Here is a 25,659-nt window from a genome sequence, read left to right as displayed (position 1 = left end):
AGGTACAAAGCGTATTCCTCCCACTTGTCCTCGAGTCTGCGGGGTGTTCTCCTCTGTACTATTGCAGGGTTCGCGGCACTGATCGATTGCGCCGCTAGCCGCTCTGCCCCCCCCCGCCCCAACCTTATTCTTATCTCGCCAGTGACTATATATGGCCCGCAATCACTACGACCTTCCTACATGACTTTGATGGCGCGCAGTCTGTTCTCGGGCCGGCGCGAGGGGCTCGACGCGATTGAATCATTGACTCCAAGGTCTTGCTGCAATCATTTGCCTTCATCGATTAGGTACCAAAGGGCGTAAAAAAAATCAAGAGATTATACGTGAGAATATAAATCAATTTGTGGGTGAAACAGATTGCAGAAGCCAAATGTGTATTTCAGTTTTATTTTTTAAAAGATTCACTACAAGGCTACACTAGCCGGTTGTTTACAAATGATTCCTTTCTCTCCATTCGGGTTGCTCTCAATGGTTCTGAAGTAATCTCATTGAAATCTCTCTCTTTTTTTTTTTTTATCTTGTACTTTCATTCCCATTGCGCGCCTCTTTTAGCGTTTGAGCATAAAAGTGCATTAGGGCATACAAATGAATCTGTGAATAAACGCTGGCCAATATTCCAGACGGGCAACAAGGGTTGCGTAGCAACAATAATCAACTGACCAAAGAGTTTTCCGTGCTTAGAGAAGCCAACGACTTGCAGACGACATGCTCTGCAATCAGCATGCTTGATTGAGATTAAAGACAGGCGTAACAGTCGATAATTTGGTGAATTGATTGTGAGAGATTGACTGATTAATCACGTCTTGAATGTATTCAGGCAAAATTGACAGCCCGACTTGACTGTAACCGGCAGACGAATTGTTAATTAAATCTAGTTTGTAGTTTGAATAAGTAGGACGTGACATCACTTCATGTTGCTATGCTAATCGTTACTACCAATGCAGTTCTGTATTTTGTCATTAATTTGTTACTGCTTAAAGGGGAAATCCAGTGCTTTGCATGAACAGTGTATCCAATTGGTCAAGGAATATGTACCCTATTTTGACAATGCGATGTTAAATCCTCTCTCATTTAATAATGTTGTTTGAAGATTTTTATCAACAATTATGAATTTTCAGGGGCGCTGCCATTTTCGCGAGTCACATGACCTATGTGCGCGAATGTGACTTGTACCGTGCCGCAACAAAGGCTCGTTTACATGGGACACCATTTATGCCGAGCGGCGATTTCTCGGATTTATCCTAATCTGATGAAGAGATAGCAGTATCGGTTGATCGGGAAGATTTGAACCTGTGGCTGTTATTAATGTTGAATATTCAGACGCTTCTTCGGTCGGAATGACTGAGCTCCGGCGGTGGGCCACGAGCCGAGCTTGGGGGGGGGGGGGGTGTTTGGGGGCATTAGCCCCAGATGCCGAAGGCCGGGGCTAATGGTTGAAAGCTCGGCTAATGGCTTTCCTGGAAGTCGAATGGCTCGCAGCCCGCCGCCGAAGCGCGGCTAAAGGCCTCCACCTAGCCTAGCTTCGGCCTCCGGGGCTAACGGCCTCCGCCGCACGGAACCTCGGCCCGCGTCCCGCTGCCGGAGCTCGCTCAACAGACTCCGCGTCATTCCCGTCCGAAGAACCATCGGCGGCTGCCGGCCCGGCGCTCCCGGGGGCCTTTGTTTACGCATTTATGTCCCGCGCGTAGGCCTCTGAGTAGTAGGACTCCGCCTCATTCCGCCCGAAGAACAAGCCGAATGGTCAACATTTACAGCCACAGGTTCAAATTTGTACTGAATTATTCCTCAGTCTTCCCAATCACCCGATACTGCTATTTCTTTATCAGATGAGGATAAATCCGAGAAATCGGCGCTGGGAATAAATGGTGTCCCATGTAAATCATGCCTTTGTTGCGGCATGGTATATGTCACATCCGTGCATGGAGGTTATGTGACTCGCGAAAATGGCAGCGCCCCTGAAAATTCGTAATTGTCGATAAAAATCTTCTCAAAACACTATTAATATTACATGACCAATTGGATACACTGTTCATGCAAAGCACTGGATTTTTAAGAAGCTGAGCTGTCTAAATGGTGTCCCAAGTGCCTGCAACATGCAAGATGCCGCTGTCAGCACATCACAACAATAACCGCGACACACCTCGTTATGTAACACCTACTTGTATGGTAGCAAGAAAGCAAAGGAAAATGAGGCATGGAGGCAAAAAGGAGGGAATTCGAGCAGCGCAGAGCAAAGCCGGAGCCATCTGCAGTGAAACATTTCCTGTTTCCAGCGAGGATCCAGGTTCATCCGGCCTCATCGCTTGCACTCGTTGAACTAAGCTTCCGCTCCCAAAAGACATTCAAGGCAATCAGTGCATTTGGCTTCAAATGCATGGACTGTAGCAACAATATAATTTCATGCATTTATAAGATATTTCTTTTCGTAATAAAATATAACGGTTCATGTCATGTGTTGTTCCCAGGCTAGTCTGACGCGACAAGGCCAGAGAACCTGAATCCTGAAGAAAATAACAACAACACCTAAAAATCAAGAAGTCGAGAACAAATCCATTCTGTACAGAGAAACAACCCAAAAAACAATCCAAAAAAAAAAAAAACAACAACAAAAAAAAAAAAAACACCAGCACTTGTCATAATAAAAACAAAGCAAATCCATCACCACTGAAAACAAAGGCAAATTGTTTTCTGCTTTTTAAGTGGTTGTTAGACTTTGGAGAAAAACACTCAAGATCACAGGTTAAAAAAAAAAAAAAAAAAGATCAAACCAAAAACAAACAAAAAAATCCACCTTGGAATTTTTTTGGGAACGTAAATTGACAACAAAAACTACACAAAAATAAACAACATGGAAAAAGATACTAGAAAAGAATTGAGTCAACATGGACATCTGGCATTGGGTGAAGTTTTAATTACCTCTTTACGCCATAGGCCATATTAAGCAAATTGTCCAGCCTGTAAAGAGAAGGAGGGTTCTGGGGTTAATGGTGGGCAGATGGTTGAGCTACTCAATGGAACTAATATTGTTTCCCTGTCAGAACATCATGATCCTTCTCACTCAACAACACACAAATCCGTTTCCAGTCGACCCATTACACCGAGGAGCACCACCTGAAGTTTTTAAGCATTGGTACATGACAATAAGGCCCCGTCGGTATGGCGCAGCACTCGCTACTGTCGCTGTATGTCATCAACACGTTGTTATTACCAAAAGTCCAAGCGCTTCGGTATCAGCCGACACCAACAAGTCCGGTTTGTAGTAAACACTAATGCTGGTAGAAGTGGAGCGAAGCGTAGCACCGGGTGAGCGGAAGCGGCTAGGCGAGCTTTATTGCTCAAACGGGAAAGGTGTGTGCCTACTGATTTCGAGCCAATGACCTAATACCGTAACCACGCAAAAAAAAATTCCATAGCTTTCTATAGAATTTGTACAGAACAACTTCTTCTACAGAACTTTGGCTGTGATTTTCTATAGAATTTCTACAGAACAATAGAATTTCTAGAAATTCTATCGGACTTGGGTCCGAAAGTTTTACAGTTCTATAGAAGTTCTGTAGAAATGTTCTATCGAAAATATTTTGCAGGGAATTTCCGGCATACAGAGTGCACCTGGTGACAAGCCTCACCCAGTACATTTGTAAAGGAAATACCATTTGGTACATACATATGCCGCAGCTGTGTAAAAGCTGGAAGTGCCCACACCGAAACACGAGATATTCACAAAGACGTTACACAGAGAGATTAAAGCTAACAATGCTGCTATAATGCTATCGCTAGCACCGCACTAATGCTAGCAACGCCACGCTAACGCTAGCTAACAGGGTCGGTTAAAAAAAAAAAAATAACATACCGGTAAAAATCACCGAGACACAGCAGTAACACTCTAAGCACAGGGCCGGACTGGTAAAAGTCACTTCCTTGGCACATATATTCCACCGGTCTCACTCTTACCTTTTCCGCTCAAGTGCCCCCTTGCGGCCATTAGAAAAAATGCGCAAATTAGCCGCATCATCACATAATCCACAGGGTGGAAAGTGTGTGAAAAAAGTCGCAATTTATAGGCCGGAAATTACGGTACTCTATTGTACTTAATATTAATAAAACACTTTAAAGTAGGTTAGAGTTTTAATGATCCAAAAAGTGTTCTGTTAGTCCAATGGATTAGGATTATAATGATAGTGAGTGAGCGATGGTAATGATTTTAACCAACAAAAACACAAGTGAATGTCAAACTTCCCTTGAGTGAGTAGAGCAGGGGTCACCAACATTTTTGGAATGGTGAGCTACTTCTTACAAGCAGTTTCTAAAATAACATTACATTGACTATTTGATATTATTAATGAAATACATCTCTGTGAAGACACTAAACATGTTCATGATCACCGGTGAGCTATTTTAAGAACAGGTCATTAGCTACTTATCTGGTTCTTGGGGGAAACCTTGATTGGTGACCCATGTCTTTGTGGCAAAGGCAATATTTAATAACCCAGCCTTCCTCCATTCTTCACGAGAGCAAGGGACCAGGCCCTGCCTAGAATATCGAAAATGAACCCACCAAAGTGTTTGGACTTGCCAATGGATGCCCCAAAATGGCAGAAAAATACTTTTTTTTTTTAATTAGATAAGGCCGTCACAATGTAGCTCCGACTGTCACAAAACAGCAAATGGGCAAGTTTTTAGAAAATAAACATTCCCCCAAACGTCTGCCAATGGGAAAATGCCAAACTGTGAACGTGCGGGGGTGGTCACCGTATTTTTAAAGCTATGGCCGGAACGCTTTGCAGTGAAACAGTTTGTGTCCTTCAAGAGCCCATCAGCGTGTCTTCATGTGTGAGTGAGGGGCATTAATGGTGGCCCTCTTGGATGAACGCAGTCTGCTTGGTCACTCACTGACCTTCATTCCTCACTTGCTCCCAGCCTGTCTCATGTCTTATTAACTCCTCGAGTGTAATGGACTCTCGAGTGTAATGGGGGGTGGGGGTGGGGGGTTTGCACGGCTTATTGAGCAACAGCTGGCCGGAGACGCCGCGTTCCTCGCAAAAACACCATAAACCCGGCGTGAAGACAAGGGTCCGTCCGTTTAGGGTAGTGGTGGGGAACTTTAATCACGACTTCCAAGGACATTATGTCATCATCGCCATTTAGACTTAAAAAGAAAAAAAGTCCTCCCAAAAAATTTGTGCTGATTGTAATTTTAATTGTTTTTAACCATAAGAGATTTATTCAAATAATTACAATAAATGGCATTCATTCATTTGTTCGTGCATTCATTATAAGATTATTATTTTTTAAAAATTTGAAAAAAAAGTTATTTTCTAGTGATTAATCATGATTTCAGAAAAAAATGTCTGTTGTATACAATATGTGTACATGTTCAGAGGCATAGCAGGTTGAATGAGGAGAAAAATAAGACATTTAAAAGTGCTCACTTTAGGAACATCCATCAATCCATCAAGTTTCTTCACCACTTATCCTCACAAGGGTCGCGGGGAGTGCTGGAGCCAATCCCAGCTGTCAACGGGCAGCAGGCGGGGTACACCCTGAACTGGTTGCCAGCCAATCACAGGGCACATCGAGACAAACAGGCATACTCATAATCCCACCTCGAGGCTATTTAGAGTGTCCAATTAATGTTAGAGTTAGACATGGATTTGGCCTGACAAAAATTGAAGCTAGGTTCCAAATTAGTAAATATGTAAATTCACCTGTAGTAATTTACTGTACATGTCTTCAGTGCTGTTTTTTCGTGTGGTTTTCTTAGTAGTTACATTTTTTTATATCAGTAACATTTACGGCAATAATTATCAAAATAGCTGAAATAATCAGATGAATTCTCTTTTAAAAAACAAAAAAAGTTCCATCTGCCTACTGCATCCATCCATCCATTTTCTTAGCTGCTTATCCTCATGAGGGTCACGGGGAGTGCTAGAGCCTATCCCAGCTGTCAATGGGCAGGAGGCCTGGTACACCCTGAACTGGTTGCCAGCCAATCGCGGGGCACATGGAGACAAACAGCGACACTCACAATCACACCTAGGGGCAATTTAGAGTGTCCAATTAATGTTCGAATTTGGGCATGTGGGAGGAAACCAGAGTGCATGGAGGAAAGGATGGGGAGGTGGTTTGGCTGCGGCGTCTTTGAGGCTCGAGGGCGGAGTTGTTTTTATCACCGCTGTGCGGAGGTGGATCGGGCGGGGAGGTGGTTTGGCCGTGATCCGCATATCATCTAAATATGGCTCGAAACGATCGGGTAAAAAAAAATTCACTCGGTTGTGAGATGTTCTCTTCTTCAAGAAGAGCTTCCATATCAGAAGGGGCGTGTTCGTCTCCCATAGTAGGGCCCACCGCGTGGATGTCGAATGAGACTTCTGCAACTTTGCGCATGGATGACGCGCTCTCCCCTCATATTTATGTTTTCGTATAGACATTGAAGTGAGTCATGTTATATGTGTTTTTCATTACAATATTTATTTTAGAATGTTTATAGGGATGACACTCGACCTTTAAATTGACAATAACCGTATCATCTTTCTGCTATTGTCACTTGTGTCGATCAATTTCCCCACTTTATAATTCACATTAGAGGGCGGCTAAAACAAATAAAATACACCCCGGTGGGGAAAAGCATATACAGTACTGTCGAAAAGAATTGGGAGTAATTAGCAAATGACATAAGACGAGAATGAGGGTGAGTAAACGAGGAAAATTGGCGAGCGTGCCGAGAGCGCTCCCGGGCCAAGAGCGCGAAGACATCTGCTGGCCGCTGGGCCGTTGGGCCACAACACAACAACCTGCTGCTGACGATCCCTCGCAGACACACAAAAGCGTAGAAACACACAAAATCATCTACGGGTACGCATACCCACCATGCAAATGTTCATCTTTTCTTCTTCTTTTTTTTTTTTTTTTGCACTTCCTCTCCACCCCCCCCCAAAAACAATGGGATCTTTGTTTGCGCTCTCAATGCGTGTTAAAGAAAGAATAGGCATGGATTTTTTTTTTTTTTGGTCTTTTCTTTTTTGAAACAAAAATCTGTGCAGCTATAATTGGTTCCTGCCCTGGATATAATAAGGGTAATTTGCTAATTAGCGCCATTAGTTAAGGGCCAAAAATCGGAAACAAGCTGGGCTGTAGGGCTCGGTGTATTATGCTGGAGTCGATTATGTCTGCCGCTTGGAGTGGGACCATGCCGACACATTGACTCGCCTTGTAGCGGATGAATAGCATTATGCAGCCCGTGATAAAACACGTACACAACACAAAGGAACCTCTAAAGTCGAACTTGTATCATTCAGAAGACCAAAAATAAGCTACTACAATGTCATTATAGTCCATTGTTCATGACATCATGCAACATCTCAGCACATCCCGAAACTAAAGCTGCTGTTACTTTGTATTTTTTTTCGTTTATTTTTTGTTTGTGCAATGCCACCACGGAACGGTACTAAGTACGGTACGATCTCGGTTCCAGAAGTGATTTGTTAGAAAACCGAATCGATATTTCCCATTACAATTAATGGAAATAGAAATAATGTGTTCCAAGCCTAAAAAAAAAAAACAAGCTTTCTAAAGCATTTTTTTTAGCTTTTCCTGATAATAAACTGCATAGTAGAAACACATATTTAGTTTAAATACATACATCCATTTTCTTTGCCGCTTATCCTCACGAGGGTCGCGGGGAATGCTGGGGCCTAGCCCAGCTGTCAACGGGCAGGAGGTGCGGTACACCCTGAACTGGTTGCCAGCCAATTGCAGGGCACATAGAGACAAACAACCGCAACCACAATCACATCTCGGGGCAATTTGGAATGTCCAATTAATGTCGAATGTTTTTGGAATGTGGGAGGAAACCGGAGTGCCTGGAGGAAAACCCACGCAGGCATGGGGAGAACATGCAAACTCCACACAGGCGGGGCCGGGATTGAACCCGGGTCCTCAGAATTGTGAGGCCAACGTAGTATAGTTTAAATACATTGTATAATACAATAATTTAGAAATAAATTTATTTTTTGCTTAAAATGTACGTTTTAGTAGTAGAGTAGGCTAGGCTGGGAGTGCATTGCAGCCCCCAGCCTTGTAAACTTATTTTTTATTAAATAAAGTGTATAACAGAATAACTGTAACAAGCAATAATGGGGGGCAAAAAAAAAATGTTTTTGTATTTTTACAAAAAGTAACCTAACTTGTAACTCGAGTAAATGAAACCTTTCAAACAAAACAGAAATGCTCATGGAACAGAGCATTATTAAAGTTCATGATAACAGAAGAACCGAAAAACGGAAGTCATTGTGCCCTGGCTGCTCATTACAATAGTCATCCATCCATTATCTGAGCTGCTTATGCTCACAAGGGTCACGGGAGTACTGGTGCCGATCCCGACTATCTACAGGCAGAAGGCGGGGTACACCCTAAACTGGTTACCAGCCAATATCAATCCTAACTGTACACAAAATTTTACAATAAACCACACTTAACGTCATTCATAGGAAACTTCTGAATCTGTTACTTCGATCATAAAATGCTTGACCATGGAAAAGATGAACTTTATTTTCATTCTTTCAATTTGAACAAAACGAAACCAGGCGTCAGGGTGGATCAGCTGGTAAAAGCGTTGGCCTCACAGTTCTGAGGTCCCAGGTTCAATCCTGGACACGCCTGTGTGGGTTTTCGTACCCCGCCTCCTGCCTGTTGACAGCCGGGTTAGGCTCCAGCACTCCCAGCGACCCTCGTGAGGATAAGCGGCTAAGAAAATGGATGGATGGATGAAACCAGCATCTCAGAAGTGATTGGGCACAACATTTGAGATTCCGCTTGTTTTGGGGTCGAAGACAACCCTGAGACATTTTTAAACATGAAATTCGACGACATCTGCGCACATCTAGTGCTCATATATTTCCATTTCTAAAAAAAAATACGAGCGTGCCTTTTTTGCACCGTCGTCCTCACGAGCACTGCATCCGGAAAAAAAAAGACAGAAATAGAAAATAAAACCCACTTTAAGGCAGTTTCCAACTTCTAGAGTATTGCGTGGCGAGGTGGAGAGCGGAGGGACACAGCGCGGAAGTGTCCCGCGGTTGTGATTTGCGACGAGAAGCGACAGCTCTCCCGCCGAGCCTGTAAATTGGCTTGGCGTATCACAGAGACGCAGCCACGCTAGATCGCTCAGGTGTCACACCGGGAAAAGCGCCGCTGCAAGAAAAATACTTTCCCGCCGCTGACTTTGACGGAGAATAAACAGCACAACCGGCTTAGTGTTATTGAAAGAGAGAGGGAATTTGTGTCAGTGTGTAGTTTGCGACAATCCCTGAAACATTCCGAGTCGGATTGGATGATGGAATGTATCATCTTTTATGTTGCGCGTGTGTGTGCGCGCGCGGCGACATGAAATAGAACCTCTAAGAATGATCTTACGGCGTTTATGACACGACATTTAAATCACCACGAACGTGTAGGTTACGCCACAGATGTATTGCGTAATAGATGGTAGAAAATTGCACCGCGACCCGGGCGACAATCCGGTGTCAGCTTTTCAATTGTTTTCAAAGGACTTTCAACACCAAATAAGTAAAATTACAGAACTCCTACGTTGCCAAAGAGATTATGCTTTTGTTGAATTTTGTTTGGTTTGTTAGCAGGATTATGCAAAACTATTAAACCGATTTCAACAAAACTTTGTCGAGGGAAAGGAGCGATGCATTATGGTGTGCGACGAGATTTAAGAGCTTTATGTTTTTTTGTTGATTATGTTAATTAGAGTACTGCCCCCCCCACCGCACTCCCACCCCAATTTCCAAATGATATTAGGAGGTGGTTATGTACATATGACGTGTATAATTTGCTGTCAATCCAAATTAGAATTGTTCAACCTTTACAAATGGTTTTATTCTTGTTGCATGTCATCACAGTATCAAAAAATACATTTGATATATTTTCAGTTTTTACATAATGACACTTTCTGTATGATGGTGACCCCATATAACCAAAACCGATAACGAAGCGGGTCTCATTACGGTGTGTTTATAACGAGTATTTCCGATCACGGCCAGAACTGTCCTCGAAGGTGCTCACAGGGAGCCACTGCATATTCTAATTATTTTGCATATTAATGTATGGAACCAATCCTCAGCTAATGACTGTATATCTTACCATATTAATGTTTTTTTGTGCTCTAAATATAATGATTTAAAATGCGATGATACAGTGCGAAAACTGAGGCCATATTTGGTGTCAGGGAAGTACGTTGAAGTGAGACATCTCGATTGAGACTATAACATCTTTGCATGTTAGGGAGGAGCTAAGTTTAGCCTGGGTTGTAAATGGAAGTGATGGAGTGTCTTTGCTATATGTGCATGTGCACTTCCAGTAAATCCCCCCCCCCCCCCAAAATCTGAATCTGGAAGTTACTTTAAGGATCATATTTGATGAAGAGTTCAAAATAACAAAAGTTATATTAACATTATGGGTATATTTGGGATTCTAATCATGTTTTTTTGGGAGTGGGGGAGTGTCACTTACTCACATTTTTTGCTATATATGACATGGCTTGGTGGCACGGTGGCTCAGCTGGTAAAGTGTTGGCCTCACAGTTCCGAGGTCCTGGGTTCGATCCCAGACCCACCTGTGTGGAGTTTGCATGTTCTCCCTGTGCCTGCGTGGGCTTTCTCCGGGCACTCCGGTTTCCTCCCACATCCCAAAAACATGCAACATTAATTGGCTACTCCAAATTGCCCCTAGGTGTGAATATGAATGGGGCTGTTTGTCTCAATGTGCCCTGCGATTAACTGGCAACCAGTTCAGGGTGTACCCCGCCTCCTGCCCGTTGACAGCTGGGATAGGCTTCAGCATCTCCCCGTGACCCTCGTGAGGACAAGCGGCGAGGAAAATGAATGGATGACATGGCTTGAAAAGGACACTGATGGCGTTGATATGTGCTTTGTGACTGCCTTGCGACCTGTTCAGGGTGTAGTCTGCCTTTTGCCCAATGTTAGCAACCCTTGTGAGGATAAGCGACTCAGAAAATGGAAATGCCATGGCTTGGTAGCGATCCCTGTGAATAGCAAGAGTTTATTGTACTTCTGCTTCAGGCCACACCTCCCCGATTGGCTTTATTTTGGAGCCAAGTGTTGACCACGTGCTGAAGTAGAAAAACACTTTGTTTGGATCAGCTAAGTCTCGAAAACCTTGAATTATGGAGGTAATATTGTGAACAGATCGATGACTATAAGGTATATTTTCCATCTGTTGCATATAGGCTGTTTTTTTTTTTATACTGTTGGTGCTTTTTAATATTTGCACAGTAACGATGTGTGCAGATGAAGTGTTTATGGCCACGGAGAGCAAATGAGATGATTTTATTTTTTCCCAAACAATTACATTTTTGCCTCGGGATGCAGGAAATTGCCTGCAAAACGGAAGCGCGATGAAATCAAGGGAAACGCAAACGCGAATGGCATAACCCCATCGTATCACATGAAAAGTTCTTCTCGGACGCTGCAAGTGCTCCCGGGGCTCCGATTTACTGACACCCGCATCAGGGGGCAAAGGTCACAGCCGCTCTTCTTCTTAAGGCCACGCGGTTGCTCGGATAAATGTTCACGAGAGAAATGCGGCGCGAGTCGGAAGGCGTCTCAATGCTTCGGCTGAAATGTGTTTTCTTCCAGGTTTCATTGTTAAGTGAACAAAGAAACACGAAGCCTGAGCATCGGCATCTTTTCTTTCAAAACTTGTAGTACTGCAACTTGTCATTCATAAGTAGCATCAACACGAAGGGTTGTACGACTTCGAGCTTTTATGTCGTCAACACTCGGAACGGAACGGATTCGAATGGCGTTAATATTCACGTTTTCTTTACCAAGAGGAAACCTGACTGGCACTATCTTGTCTGTTATGTAATATTTGTTCAATGCAGTGCAATTTTGGTGAATGTAGGTTGAGTCCGTTTTATTTACGTTTTTATTCATATACGAAGTGTTATTTCTTGTCCTCGGTTTCAGTGCCAATGTGGAAAACCAATTTTGAGGGAATTAAAAGTGGCCTGGTCTTAAAAAGGATGTGCGTACCGTATTTGAATTATTATGCTATTATACATATAATTATCATATAAATATAAAAAAACATCAATGAAAATATTGTTTCTCATGATCTTAAGTTTCTAAGAAAATATTTTGTCCTAAAAAAATGATCATGACAGGCCTAGTTGACGAATTAATTTTAGTAGTCAAATTGCTGTCTGCTGCCTCATGGCCGTGCAATTCTTTGTCTTTCCACCTCCAAAGCCAGAATTCACTGGAACTCCCCCGGTTGTGGTGACCCCACCCCCTGCTGTTTTATCTGGATTGTTGCTAGAGTTCTATAGAGCTCATGTACGTGCGTCATAAAATCACATGACCTTTGATTACATCGCCATATTGTCGGTCAAACAAAGCATTGTTCAATAGTAAGTCCATTGAGACGAAACGAAAATACGTCTTATAGCACGACGCACAAAGTTATGTCCGATACCATTAAACATTTAGAAGGTGAAAATAGATGACGGTACGTTGAAAAATTAGATAAACCTGGCATAGAGGACCCATATTTAATGCCAAAGTCGATGTTTTCGCCAATAAGAAATTGGACTGTTAATTTGCTTCCGCTTGTCTTGGACAACTGGATATACACATGATCTGGTGAGTAAGTCATCGAGATTTACACAGAAAAGTTTAAAAGCGTATAAAAGTCTGGACCCATACAAATACTTCTATATTTGTTCTCATTCAGGAATAAATCCAACATAGTGACGGGTTTGACAGTTCGTGAACGCGGAAGCGTATTCGGCCACACATTAACCTTTGCCCGAATCTATCGATCTTTTCAGCTAGTATTGAATACAAATACCAATATTTAAATAAACGACCCCTGCTTTTACACAAACTCTCATTCATTAACTATAATTGAAAAAAAAAAAAGAAAGAGGATGGAGTCGTCTCCACAGAATGTACACGGAAGCGATTGCAGCCACACATTAACCTCTCTGCTGCGACAGACGGTTTATTTTCTTTTTTTTTTTTTTTTAAAAACGCATCGTTCTCAAATTACCCAACTTTGCATTAAAAATTCAGTTTGGTAATTTGAGATTGAGAAGAATAATTCCCAACTGAAATGAAGCGATCGGTACACAGGCAATATGGCGCCGTGCAAACTATGACGTCACTTGCACGAGCTCTATACACCCTGCCTTGAGATATGAGTGACCTGAATTGGGAATTTCTGAGATACGAGTTTAATTTTAGTTGTCAAATTGTTGTGCAATTCTTTGCCTTCCACCTCCAAAGCCAGAATTCACTGGCCCTCCCCCAGGTTGTGGTGACCCCACTCCCAGACTCACTCATCCAATCATATTTCGCCACATTCACGACCTCGCAGACAGCCGAAACTGACTTATAGAACTCAAACACCGATCCACATAACACAACTGCAGGGCCACTACTCTCTTGAGTTCTAGAATTCGAAAATAAATAAATCGCAAGAGGTGGGAATGTCTGCTGTGACCCTGATGTTGTGTTATCTGGATTGTTGCTAGAGTTCTATAAGTTCCAACAGTCTGCAGTCTGTTTCCCGGGGTATGTGCATATGGAAAGAAGAAGAAGAGCATATCGGAGGGTTGAGTGAAACACTAATTGGATTTTTTTTTTCCAGCAGCGTTACCCTAAATAACCATGAATTTCCACAATAAATAGGTTGCAGATCGACCACCGCTCGTCCTCGTTTCGTCGTCCAACCAGATGCGACAATATCCTTTATCGTCTCCCTTTTATAGCTGGGCACTAATTGACGGCTGAGGATTTCGCCTGTTCCATCGCTGCTGTTCGCGGGTCCCTTTTTCCAGACGGGGATGCGTGGCACTTGTGTTTTTATTCGAACTGAAGATAGATTTGCATATTTTGCAAGTCATTTTTATCAAAACATAAGTGCACGCTTGAGGGGCTGGTGCCAGTCTGCTGTGCCGACCCCCACCACTTGTTGCTTTCTGTCAGAGGTTTGCGTTGTTAACCCATTCGTGGGCAGCGTCCCATTTTCGGGACATTATGATTTTCGCGCATTATATCCTTCAGTATATCCAAATATTTATAATATTTGTTTTAATCTGGAGCCATAATTTGGTATCAGGAGAGGATAACTCATCGGTCAAAGTTAGCACGGAATTATTTCCCTTTCCTTCCTGACCCAACGTGGCTGCCTCAAGTACCCATGGAGCATTTTCCAAGAGAAGAAAGGGAAAAAGGTCAGTATGCAACCAAGTTTTTCTTCAAAATGCTTATCCATCAGTATTATTAACGTGTACGTGTTGTTCTAGAATAAGAAATAAATAATAAACATATCTGTAGTATGTACCACTTCACAGAACTGATAACATACCTGTTTGCCCGCGACAGGCTACATCTTTTTTGCCCTTTGCTTTACACGTTAAACGAAAAAGAAGTGTTATTTCCTTGATAGTGGCCTGTTAGGAGACTTTTATCTCAATAAAGCTAAAATATTCCACCCTGCACATGAATGGGTTAATACTAGAACGTGACTGGCAAATAGTTGCCACAAAGCTCCAACTGTCATTGCGCAGTAGTAAAGTCGACAAGTCGCCCAGTCGGGTCAAACCCTACTACAGTATGCACTGCCAATGCTAATAATATTCAGTGATATACTACATACCTTTCTTTATTTTTACACATAAAATGTTCACACAAGTCACGTTAAGTACATTAGCATGCATATTTCTGAGCCCACCATTGGGTTTGCTCTTTTAGCAATGCGGCAATGTCTACCTTTCCAAAATCCAGCCACTGTTCATTTTTTGTTATTTAGCAGGCTGTTTTTTTTGTTTGTTTTGTTTTTATTACGGAGGATGATGAACACATGGACGCTTTATTATGATTCTGGGGGTTGTGGGTATTTGCATCGATGCGATCGTTGACTTAACTAGCGAACATAAATCCTCGGTTTCGTGACTTTTTCCAGCTCTGCACCAAAACAGAGTAGAATAAAGTATACTTCTGTGATAGATAATTCAGATAAAACGAGTGATGACACTGGGCACTCCCTATGTGAAGATTCTCAACCTCATCAGCAGATATCTTTCGCAGTTTTACACGTTTCGTTTAACTTTGTTGTAACATGACGTAAATGAGCTGAGCTTGAGCCACCAAAAACTGGATGGACCAAGTTTGCAAACCAACTGTTTCGGACCAGAGAAACCATTCTATAGATGTGAAATCAGCACAGTTACATTCATTGCAGATACTGTAACTGGAAAAAAATGCAATATGTCGTGAATGAGTCATGCCCCCCCCCCACGATGTGATATTACTGCGTAAAGCATGTCGCTATCATTCCTAGCTCATTCTCCTGCAAGGCTTTCGCGTCAAACCCCCAGTACTAACCTGAACCTCTGAGCCTGGTGGTGGAGGGGCCCCGGGTATCGGCGGTTGGGGGACTGGTAGAGTTGCGAGAGGAGGGCCTGGCTGGTCTTCTGGCTCGGGTTGTTGGCGAACTTGACCGTGATGGGCTCGGCCGCGCCCGATGGCTTCTGTCCGTTGAGGCCTTTGATGGCCTCCTCGGCTTCTATCCTCTTATCAAAGCGGATGAAGCCCACGCCTCGGGAGCCGCCTGTGGGGCCAGCAGATCACAAACAAACAGGGGCCTCTTTTACTTCGCGAGGTTCGCACGTCGCGGATGCATCGCGTTGTGCATTAACAAGCGAACATAACACATCGTAGCGGTAAGATATGAAAGCTTTTTGGTTTTGAATATTTTATAAATCCGAGCGCATCTTGCGATTTACGTACGGGATGTCGACGCTTGCATAATGTGAGGAGACGGCAAACAGAAAAATAACATCAAACTTTCTAGTGATTGTCTGAATGCGTATTTCTCAAATATGAGGTGAGGCAGACAAAAAAAGGATTATGATTATGACAAACATACAGTGCAATCCGCAAGAGAAAAATTGGTATGATGTTGGTTCTATTACGTCTTCATATTCAATCTTCACTCATTGTTTGTTGTGACATTTGACTTGTTTCCTTGGCGATGTGCGGTTATATAAAATATTCAGAAACTCCGGATGGATGCGACTGCGTGGCCTTTTGTTTTATTTTGTCTGCGCAAGTGTACAATGACTAATTCAGTCGGTAATAATGAGATCCAACGCAAGACAACGTCATCGGAAAAATGACTTGATGAAGACGCCACGGTCGGTGTTAATTGACAGTCAGCGGTATTCATTTAACTGTGTTTATTATATTTGTACTTTGCGGTGTTTAGAACACAGACATGTAACTCATTATGCTTACGTACTAAAATTTTAGCACCTCTCCGACTGTCTCGATCGAAATCCGGCATGAAAATCTTTATAAAGGCGTTGGATCTCATTAGGGCGTGTTTCTAATGAGTTGTCCAGCGAGTGCATACAGCATATATGTTTGTTTGAATACGAGTGTGTACATGCGTTGCTATCCATTAATGGATGCTTGCATTGTTTTAATGAGGCTGTCTCGATGGCCCAGAGGGTGCTGGCTCAGTGACAGCAACATGGTGCCAAGGAGTCTATTTACATAATCGCGTGTGCGCACACAGGCATGGCTGTGTGACGGCGAGCGAATAAAGGCGCAAGGTTGTGAGATGGAGAGGAGGGTGGTGGTGGTGGTGGGGGGGGTGGGGGGGATTTTGTATTTGAGCATCATTGTGTGCAGTCTCTCTCTCTCACACACAAAAGGCCCACCTTATTGTTATTCCACATTTTTGTACATGCCGTCCCATTCCCTCTCTCTCCCGCTCTCTTTTTAATTTTTTTTTTTTATTTCATCTTGGCTTCCTCTCACACTCCTCGCTCTCCGGAATACTTATCCACAGAAGCACCCTGAACACCTCACTTGGCCTTTTCTTCTCCGCCGTTCTCCAGGACACTGACACTACAAGGTTATTTCCTTTCCAGGAAAGCGACCCTAAATGGGGGACTCTTTAAAAGCATCACATAACTTCATGCCCAAGTTCTGGAGGCAAAGTTTAGGAGGATTTTTCATTTTTATTTTAGGCCAAATACTGTTTTTCATTACTTCAAAAGGCTGTGTACACTCATAATGAGACATTTAAAACGAAAGTAAAATGATAAGTCACCGGCAAATAAAATGAAAGCACATTTGCGGGCTGTCAACAACATGCTATCGCAACAGGTGGCACACAATACCCTGACCATAAAATCATTTTATCCTACTGGCAAATCAAATAAAAGCGCAATCATGCGCTTCAGCTGATAATGAAATGGAGTGACTCCCCAATATCAACACACACACACACACACACACACACACACTGAAGGGTTTGGTTCTGGTCCCCTCTATTACCAAAATGTAGCAAAATTAATAAAATTAAGGAATTAATAGAAATTTTAGCTACAGTAAAAAATGCCAACCAAAAATAATCAAATGCAGAGGCAATCCATCCACCCATTTTCTTAGCCGGTTATCCTCACATTGCGGGGAGTGCTGGAGCCTATCCCAGCTGTCAATGGGCAGGAGGCGGGGTACACCCTGAACTGGTTGCCAGCCAATCGCAGGGCACATAGAGACAAGCAGTCGCACTCACAATCACACCTAGGCGCAATTTAGAGTGTCCAATGAATGTTGCAAGTTTTTGGAATGTGGGAGGAAACCGGAGTGCCCGGAGGAAACCCACGTGGGCACGGGGAGAACATGCATCCTCCACACAGGTGGGTCCGGGATTGAACCCAGGACATTAGAACTGTGAGGCAAACGCTGATCCACCGTGCCGCTGAGGCAATACGTACCAGGAGATCAATCACTATTTGAAAGCATAACTATAGACCCTGCCTTGAGGTATGAGTGACTTGACTTTTGAATTTTTGAGATGCGAGCCACTCAGTTATCTTGCTTTGACGTGCAAGTGAAAACATGTGATATGAGCACTTTGTGGTGGTGGTAAATGATTCCATTCATGTCGCAATGAGTGGCAATTTGGGATATAAAATTAATTAATATTCTTACAAGAAGAGGATTCAAGTTGTTTATTGCCACGCTCAGTTGAAAATGAGTACCACACAAAACAAAGCCATGCGAGCTAGCAATTAGAATCTATGCCGAGGTGTTACATTCCAAGCAACAGATATCTGAACACAAACGGTGCAGCAAGACATGTAGACATAATACTCACAGGCATAAGTACTTTTTATCTCATGTGAAGAAGGACAAATAATTACTGCTATACTGAACAGCAGAGAGAGTATAGTGTATCCGTATGTATGCCTTTAACAGCCATGAGGCGCCCAAAGCGTCGCACAATGAACAGAATGAGCAGCACAATGCGCATTTAAGGGAAAAGTTTGGCAAAAAAAAAAATCCCCAAATTTAATTACCCCGTCATTTCTCTATCTTTTACAGATGTATACGTATATATGTATAACATTATATGAATATGAGTGCTATTTTTCTCATTAAAAACACTTAAACTTTCTTTTTTGGGGGGTGAGAGGGTGTAACAGATTAATAGCATTTCCATTCAACTCAATGTCAATCTTGTATTGGGCCAAGTGGTGCAGAGACTAAACAGAGCAGAGGAGCTGAACCCAGAAAGCTGGAGGGGGAAAAGATCCATGAGCTTTCATTTACAAATATTCCAGTTGTACTGTCGAGAATCTCTTTACATCCTCTTGATCTTAAATTCATGAAGCAGCGTCAGAAGACCGAAAGAGCTGAGGCATCACACGTAGGCAGCGCTCACACGAGTTGGTGACATGAATCACTGAAATGACTCACTTAATGATCACATATTGATATTTGAATTTCCTGTAAATGGATGTTTTTGGCGTGGTTACGGCAGCTGGGATTTTGTGCTGGGAGTTCGCCTCAAGGTTGGGAGGTGAAACTTTCACGCTGTACTACATTAAATGTCACTGGGGAGGAGGGCAAAGTGACTTTGCAGGAGAAACATGTACTCTAATTGCACTGAACTCTCCCAACGATGGCCATACCTGAACACGAGCATCTTTTTTTTTTCCCTCAGTCACAAAAATATTGGGGAAATACCTGATCATGAATATGATCAATAATCTATGCTGTCTGTGCTGCCTTTTCGGCTTTACATTTTCTCAGCATATGATCAGAAAACTGAAGAACTATATTTTGTTGTTACTGCACGGCGTATATATCCATACATTCATTTTCATTGCCGCTTATCCTCGCGAGGGTCACTGGACCCTATCCCAGCTGTTAACGGGCAGGAGGAGTGACACACCCTGAACTGGTTGCCAGCCAATCACAGGGCACATCGAGACAAACAGCCACACTCATAATCACATCTACGGGCAATGTAGAGCGTCCAATTAATGTTGCACGCTTTTGGGATGTGGGAGGATACCAGGATGCCCGGAGAAAACCCACGCAGGCACGGGGAGAAAATGCAAACTCCACACAGGCGGGGCTGGCATCGAACCTGGGTCCTCAGAGCTGTGAGGCCAACGCTTTAGCAGCTGAACCATGATGTATATATATGAAGTGAAATTTTAATCCATTTAAAATGAAAGTACTCTGGACACAGAAAATTTACCACGATCACATGAGCATGTCAAATCATCTTTCTCTATTGAAATGAATAGAAATGCTATTAATCTGTTCCATCCTCTCTCCCTAAAGCCTCCAAAAGAGTATTGATCTATAATAAAAAAAAAATATTTACTTATTTTAAAATATTATACTTTAGAGATACCATCAGAATGTGATGAAATAGAATTCTGAGATAAACTTTGTGCAACACAATAATCCAACGGACACCCCGCTGCTCTTTTTTGTGTGCACAGTTTGCCTGACAGACACGCGAAGACAACAGACTCAGCTGCATTAATGTTAGTCTTTTTCTCTTTTTTTTTTTTTTAATACAAAGGATAAGTAATCTATGTCTGTGAGTATTGCTATAATTTCACTTAATGTGTCACTGCTCCATTGTTTGCCTTCAAATATCAATTGCTTAAAGCGTTGTAACACAGGGCGGTATGCAATTTTCTGAACCCATCTGGGGTTCTGCATTTTTTGTAACCATTAAGCTAAACGGACTTTAGTAAAGAAAAGCCACGTGGCTGTTTTAATACACAACGTGTAATTCTCTTTTCTAGAGAATCGGTCACGCTTCACAGTTCTTTGTTTACTTTTGCCAAAATGCTGCTTGCTGCGAAGGCAGTTGAGGCGAGTTCATTGCCATCATACGGCACTCGTCTGCCAACGACGACCCGTATCTTGAAAAATATCATATCTCAAGGCACAACAGCATAGTAATAGCATTTTTAATTACTGTCTCACGCCACATTTTTATATAAAAGAACAACCAGAACTGGGTATGCTTCAGATCCACTACTTCAATCAAGTTGTTTTTTTTATTAGTACATTAAAAAAAAAAAAAATCAATTTTAATGCAGCAGACCCTGTTAAAAAACTATCACAGACGCATGAATAAAATGATGTATGAATAAAATGAGCAGCTTGTCTCGGGTGTCCACCCTAATGACCGTCCTTTCAACTACCCCCAGAAGCCTTGGCTACTTATCACCCACCTGACAGCCATAGAGCCAACATTAGAGCACAATGTACTTACTTTAGCTACTGCAATCTGTCTCTTTCTCACTGTGCTCTCGCTTCGTCTCGCCCTCCATTTTTTTTTTAAACTCTACCTCTCCTCCACGGTAATCAACAGCGGCTTATGTAACTCCTTCTACCTGTGCTTATCTCTCTCTAACACACACTGACAGGCGCATTGCCTGCCTTGCTAATAACACGCTACCTCAATCTGGGGAGGATGGGTGGGTGGTTGGGGGGGGACAGAAGCAGGAAGGTTGGAGGACAGAAGCCAGCGTTTCGAGGCGGAGATGGCCGAGGCAGGGGTTGGCGGCGGCGGCGGGAGGGAAACGAGGAATATGGAGGAAAATGGCAAAAGGAGAGGATGTTGGGAGGTGACATTAAAAGGATGATGATAAAAGGACACGGTGATATTCGTGCTTGCTTTGACCCAAACAAAGCCACTCTTCCTCTAAAAACCCAGAGTCATTTCTGCAAACAGTCGACTTCCCTTAGAAACCATAAGAGAGGTGAGAAACATGCCTGCCGACTGAAAAAAAAAAACAACCTCACACTGATGCATCCCGTACATAGAATGGATGGGCATGATTCATTGATTTGTACTTATTTATGTTTTTAGTAATGGCTATAAATTATAAATTCATAGTCTGTCATTATGCGGATTTGATTGATCTGATGGCGCACTCAGCTTATATTGCAGTATTTAATGAGTTTTCGAGTACTTGCCGACTAGTTTTCTAAGGAAATCAAAGTACTATGTAAAAGCAAAATGTTCTTAGTAATATAATACAAAGGAATAAGTACGACTGACCCGAGCTATGAGTTTTTCCAGATACAACCTCTCATTGGGTGGACTTTTTATCTTGAATTGAGAGCAAAAAATTCAGAAACGAGTTACCATGGAGTTAAGATAACTCATTTCACAACAAGTAGCAGTTTGGCACAAAGAGATCAGCTTGACAATAAAGAGTCTTAAAGCTGTTTATTGTCACTCCCAGTTGAAGTTAACTGCCAAAGTAAACATCAAATAAAGAGAATTTCACATGTATTTATAAATCAGGGCGGCATGGTGGGATCAGCTGGAAAGCGTTGGCCTCACAGTTCTGAGGTCCCGGATACGATCCCGGACCAGTCTCTGTGGAGTTTGCATGTTCTCCCCATGCCTGCGTGAGTTTCCTCCGGGCACTCCAGTTTCCTCCCACATCCCAAAAAACATGCAACATTAATTGGACATTCTGAATTGTCCCTTGGTGTGATTGTGAGTGCGATTGCTGTTTGTCTCCATGTCCCCTCCGATTGGCTGGCAATCAGTTCAGGATGTACCCCGCCTCCTGCCCGTTGACAGTCGGGATAGGTTCCAGAACTCCCCGCGACCCTCGTGAGGATAAGCGGCTAAGAAAATGGATGGATTTGTAAATTAACCACAAAGCTTTGCCTTGATAACATCTGCTTATCTTAATGCCTACAAACAAGAAAGAAAGAAGAAATGGGCTAACGGATCGCATACGTTATGGTGGAATGAAGGGGCACAGCAACACATGAAAACAGATGATATAGAAATACTCAGACATTCTTTGTACTTTTCAAATAACAACTAATATCACGACAGCTGAAAAAGGAGCTGGGGACTGTCACAATGTAAATTTGTCAGTTATTGCCCCATGAGGCTGAGGTACACAGATCAGAAGGAGCAGCACAATGTTAAATGAATTGCCGCAAAGAATCCAGCAAAATCTAAATCATTACCGAACCATCCATTTTCTGTGGCGCTTATCCTCACTAGGATTGCGGGCGTTCTGGAGCCCATCGCATCTATCTTCAGGTGAGAGGTGGGATACACCCTGAACTGGTCACCAGCCGATTGCAGGGCACATAGAAACAAACAACCATTCACACTCACATTCCCACTAACGGGCAATTTAGAGTCTTCAAGCTACCGGGCATGTTTTTGGGACGTGGGAGGAAACCGCAGTACCTGGAGAAAACCCACGCACGCATGGGAAAAAACATGCAGACTCCACACAGATGAGGACGGATTTGAGTCTGGGTGCGTAGAACCGTGAGGCTAACCATTCGGCCGACGCGCCGCTTCCAAAACGGCATAAACGCTCCAAATGAATCGAATGTTGGAACGCGCCTCCGATGCACCCGTCGTTCATGCACACAGCAACCACATTCAAACGGTTGTATACTGTGCCAACGAAATGAAATGCTCGGACTCCCCGTTCCAAAGAAGTTACGGCATGGCAGATGCAAAAAGAAACTCTTTTCTTGCAGTTCTTAATTAGAGGGTGGAGGGTTGGGGGGCGGCAGGGGGAAGCAATGTCCTTGTTTTAAATAACATCGGTGCGCCTCGCTACAGATGGCATTTGAAAAAGTAGCCAGTGAAGAGAAAAGCGCAGACTTTGAAGAGTGGAGGTGCCCTGTGCTTTAGCCTCTGTCAGAGCGAAGCTTCAACCATCTGCCCGCTCGCATGAGTGTACCGTGCGCAAGTGTTGCGAGCCGATACCCGCGTGTGACTGTGAACGCGCGCTCCGCTCTCGCCACCGCGGGAGTCGTGCGCTCGCCCAAGATAATGGAAAAGCTACCAAAAGCGGGCGCCGCAAGTCAAGGCTGCAGCCATTGCACCGGGAGGGCTTTTCGACTTCGCTGGTAACGACTTTGCTGAATAATTACCAGGCGACGTTTGTTTCAATAAGTGGTTATTTAAATACACGCCGGAGATATACGTTCGCACGAATAATTGCACGCTGCTCGATTGAAAGGGCTGAATAGGTTTTGTGGCCCTCGCACGCTATGGTGATGTTGCTTCGTTTGATTATTGATTTTCAAAAACGGTACCAGCAGCGGCTGCATTGTCTAAATCATAATTTGTTTCTCTTTTGATCAGGAATAATGCTCTCAGGCGTCCAAGTTAAGCTGAATACAAGGTAATTATACATTCAGCGTGCAAAATGCATTTGTCGGGTGGGGGTGGGGGAGTGTGGAGGGGGGGGGGGCAGAACACAGGCAATCACCATCATCTCAAGTTGTGGTGTGTTTGCAAGTCGTTACCATGGAGATCGTCAGCGGCAGGACCGAGCATCCCGCAGCGATCAGCACTTTTAGTTTCACATTGACGTTTTCGGGAGCCCAGACGGTCGATCCGATGGATTTGCGACCATCAATTGGTGAGCGCTGACCTCTGACACCCACGGCAGTATGAAACCAAACTTAACACAAGGTTTGATCTCGGACGCCTTCCCTTGGGGGTTTACGGGAAATCTTTCTAGTACTAAAACATGAATTGAAACCGTGAATGAGAAAATGGGTGAAGTGACGATTCTTGCAAGTCTCTGAGGGAAACTTGACAATTTGCGGGCTTTGACTTGCAGCTACCTGTTGCGTGTTGGCATAATTAAATGAACGGCGCGTTTGATTGATGGTATTAAATCGTTGAGCCGATGCAGGTACAGAAAGCTATTAATATAATATAATGCCCACCAGAGGAAGGCAGAAAAAAACACTCATCAGAGTCCTATAATCATTTGCTTGCTGAATGCATATCAGGAACCACACATAATTGGTAATTTTTGGAAGCATATTACTGTAATTTCCAGCTTACAAGCTGCAACGTTTTTCACGCGCTTTCAACCCTGCGGTTTATACGGTGATGCGGCTAATTTGTGCATTTTTTCTCATGGGCGCAAGGGGGCACTCGAGCGGAAAAGGTAGGAATGAGACCAGTGGAATATATGTGCCGAGGAAGTGACTTTTACCAGCCCTGTTAGCGTGCTAGCGTGTTGCTGCTGTATTACTGGCGTGTCACAGTGATATTTACCGGTAAGTTCTATTTTAAATGGCCCTCTTAGTATTAGCATTAGCGTGGCGCTAGCGCCATTGCTAGCTTTAGCGCTGCGCTAGCATTAAACTCTTTCTGTGTACCGTCTTTCTTTGTAAATATCTCATATTTGAATGTGGGTTTCAATGTGGGGACTTGCGGCTTTTCCACAGCTGCGGCGTATGTATGTACCAAATGGTATTTCCTTTACAAATGAACTCGGTGAGGGCCGGACCGGTAAAAGTCACTTCCTCGGCACATATATTCCACCGCTGTCACTCTTACCTTTTCCCCTCGAGTCCCGCCTTGCGGCTGTTAGAAAAAATGCACAAATTAGCCGCATCACCGCATAAACTGCAGGGTTGAAAGCGTGTGGGAAAAAAGTCGCGGCTTGTCGGCCGGAAATTACGGTAATATTTGAAGATTTTCACAGTTACGACAGTTTTAACTTGCAGAACATCTCTCTCGTGATGGTATTGCGTGTGTGCTCTGGCGTGCGCTTGTCTGTGTGTGTACGTGCCAAAGAGCAAATGGTACCGGAGGATTACGCTCAGGGACCCTCTTAAATCCTCTATGTTTTTAATCACCACCAACTCCTACCATCTAATTAATCATTAACATTTCTCCTGCTGATCCTTAACCTTCTGGGGACACCTTCAGGTACATCCCTGATGTGTGTGTGTGTGTGTGTGTATCAGTGGTAGTCAGAGCAGCATTAATGGCCACTGCACACACTTTCTCCAGTCCCACACCAAGCAGGTCCAACCTACAATTTACTTGACTGACGACATCGACCTGCTTTTGGACTTGGGAGGTTTTGCTTCTTTTATTTTTTTTCGTCCTTTTTTTGGTCCTTTTTTTTTTTCCTTACCCTTGACAGAAATATGAATTAGTCGTAGTGTCATCTTTCTCCCAAAAAGCATCAGCAGTTGGTCGGAAAGCTTGGTTTGCATTATTTAATTGATTTGCATGTATAATTTGCATTTTTAAAAGAGAAAAGCCATCTGACCGAGGAAGCAGAACAAATAACACCCCAAATTTAATTACGCCAAACGTAACATTCTTTGGGGGTGACGCAAACTTGCTAAGAATTCAATGATAATTTCACGCCAGCTGATTTTTAGGTCTGTTTTCAAACATCTTTCTTTATGCGTAATTCAGGGTTACACTGAATGTGTCCCGTATTTTACTTTCGCTGCCTAGTGGATGTTAGCTAAACCTCAC

The 25,659-nt window shown here is 43.2% G+C and overlaps 1 protein-coding gene across 6 annotated transcripts in view; it reads right to left on the bottom strand.

The window, feature by feature from the left end:
- The window catches only part of elavl4 (ELAV like neuron-specific RNA binding protein 4), a 122,571-nt gene that overhangs the window by 8,072 nt on the left and 88,840 nt on the right, over positions 1-25,659 (bottom strand). For 5 of the 6 annotated variants that reach the window (XM_061824329.1, XM_061824328.1, XM_061824331.1 and 2 more), the window contains 2 exons: positions 15,417-15,642; positions 2,917-2,955 (listed from right to left, as the gene is read on the bottom strand). In XM_061824329.1, the coding sequence (XP_061680313.1) occupies positions 2,917-2,955; positions 15,417-15,642 (265 nt within the window). The remainder of the gene's footprint in view (positions 1-2,916; positions 2,956-15,416; positions 15,643-25,659) is intronic. The other variant, XM_061824327.1, reaches the window with a different exon arrangement.

This window comes from Syngnathoides biaculeatus, chromosome 7 (genome assembly GCF_019802595.1).
Source record: "Syngnathoides biaculeatus isolate LvHL_M chromosome 7, ASM1980259v1, whole genome shotgun sequence".
NCBI lineage: Eukaryota > Metazoa > Chordata > Actinopteri > Syngnathiformes > Syngnathidae > Syngnathoides > Syngnathoides biaculeatus.
This window is presented reverse-complemented; position numbering and strand designations above follow the sequence as displayed.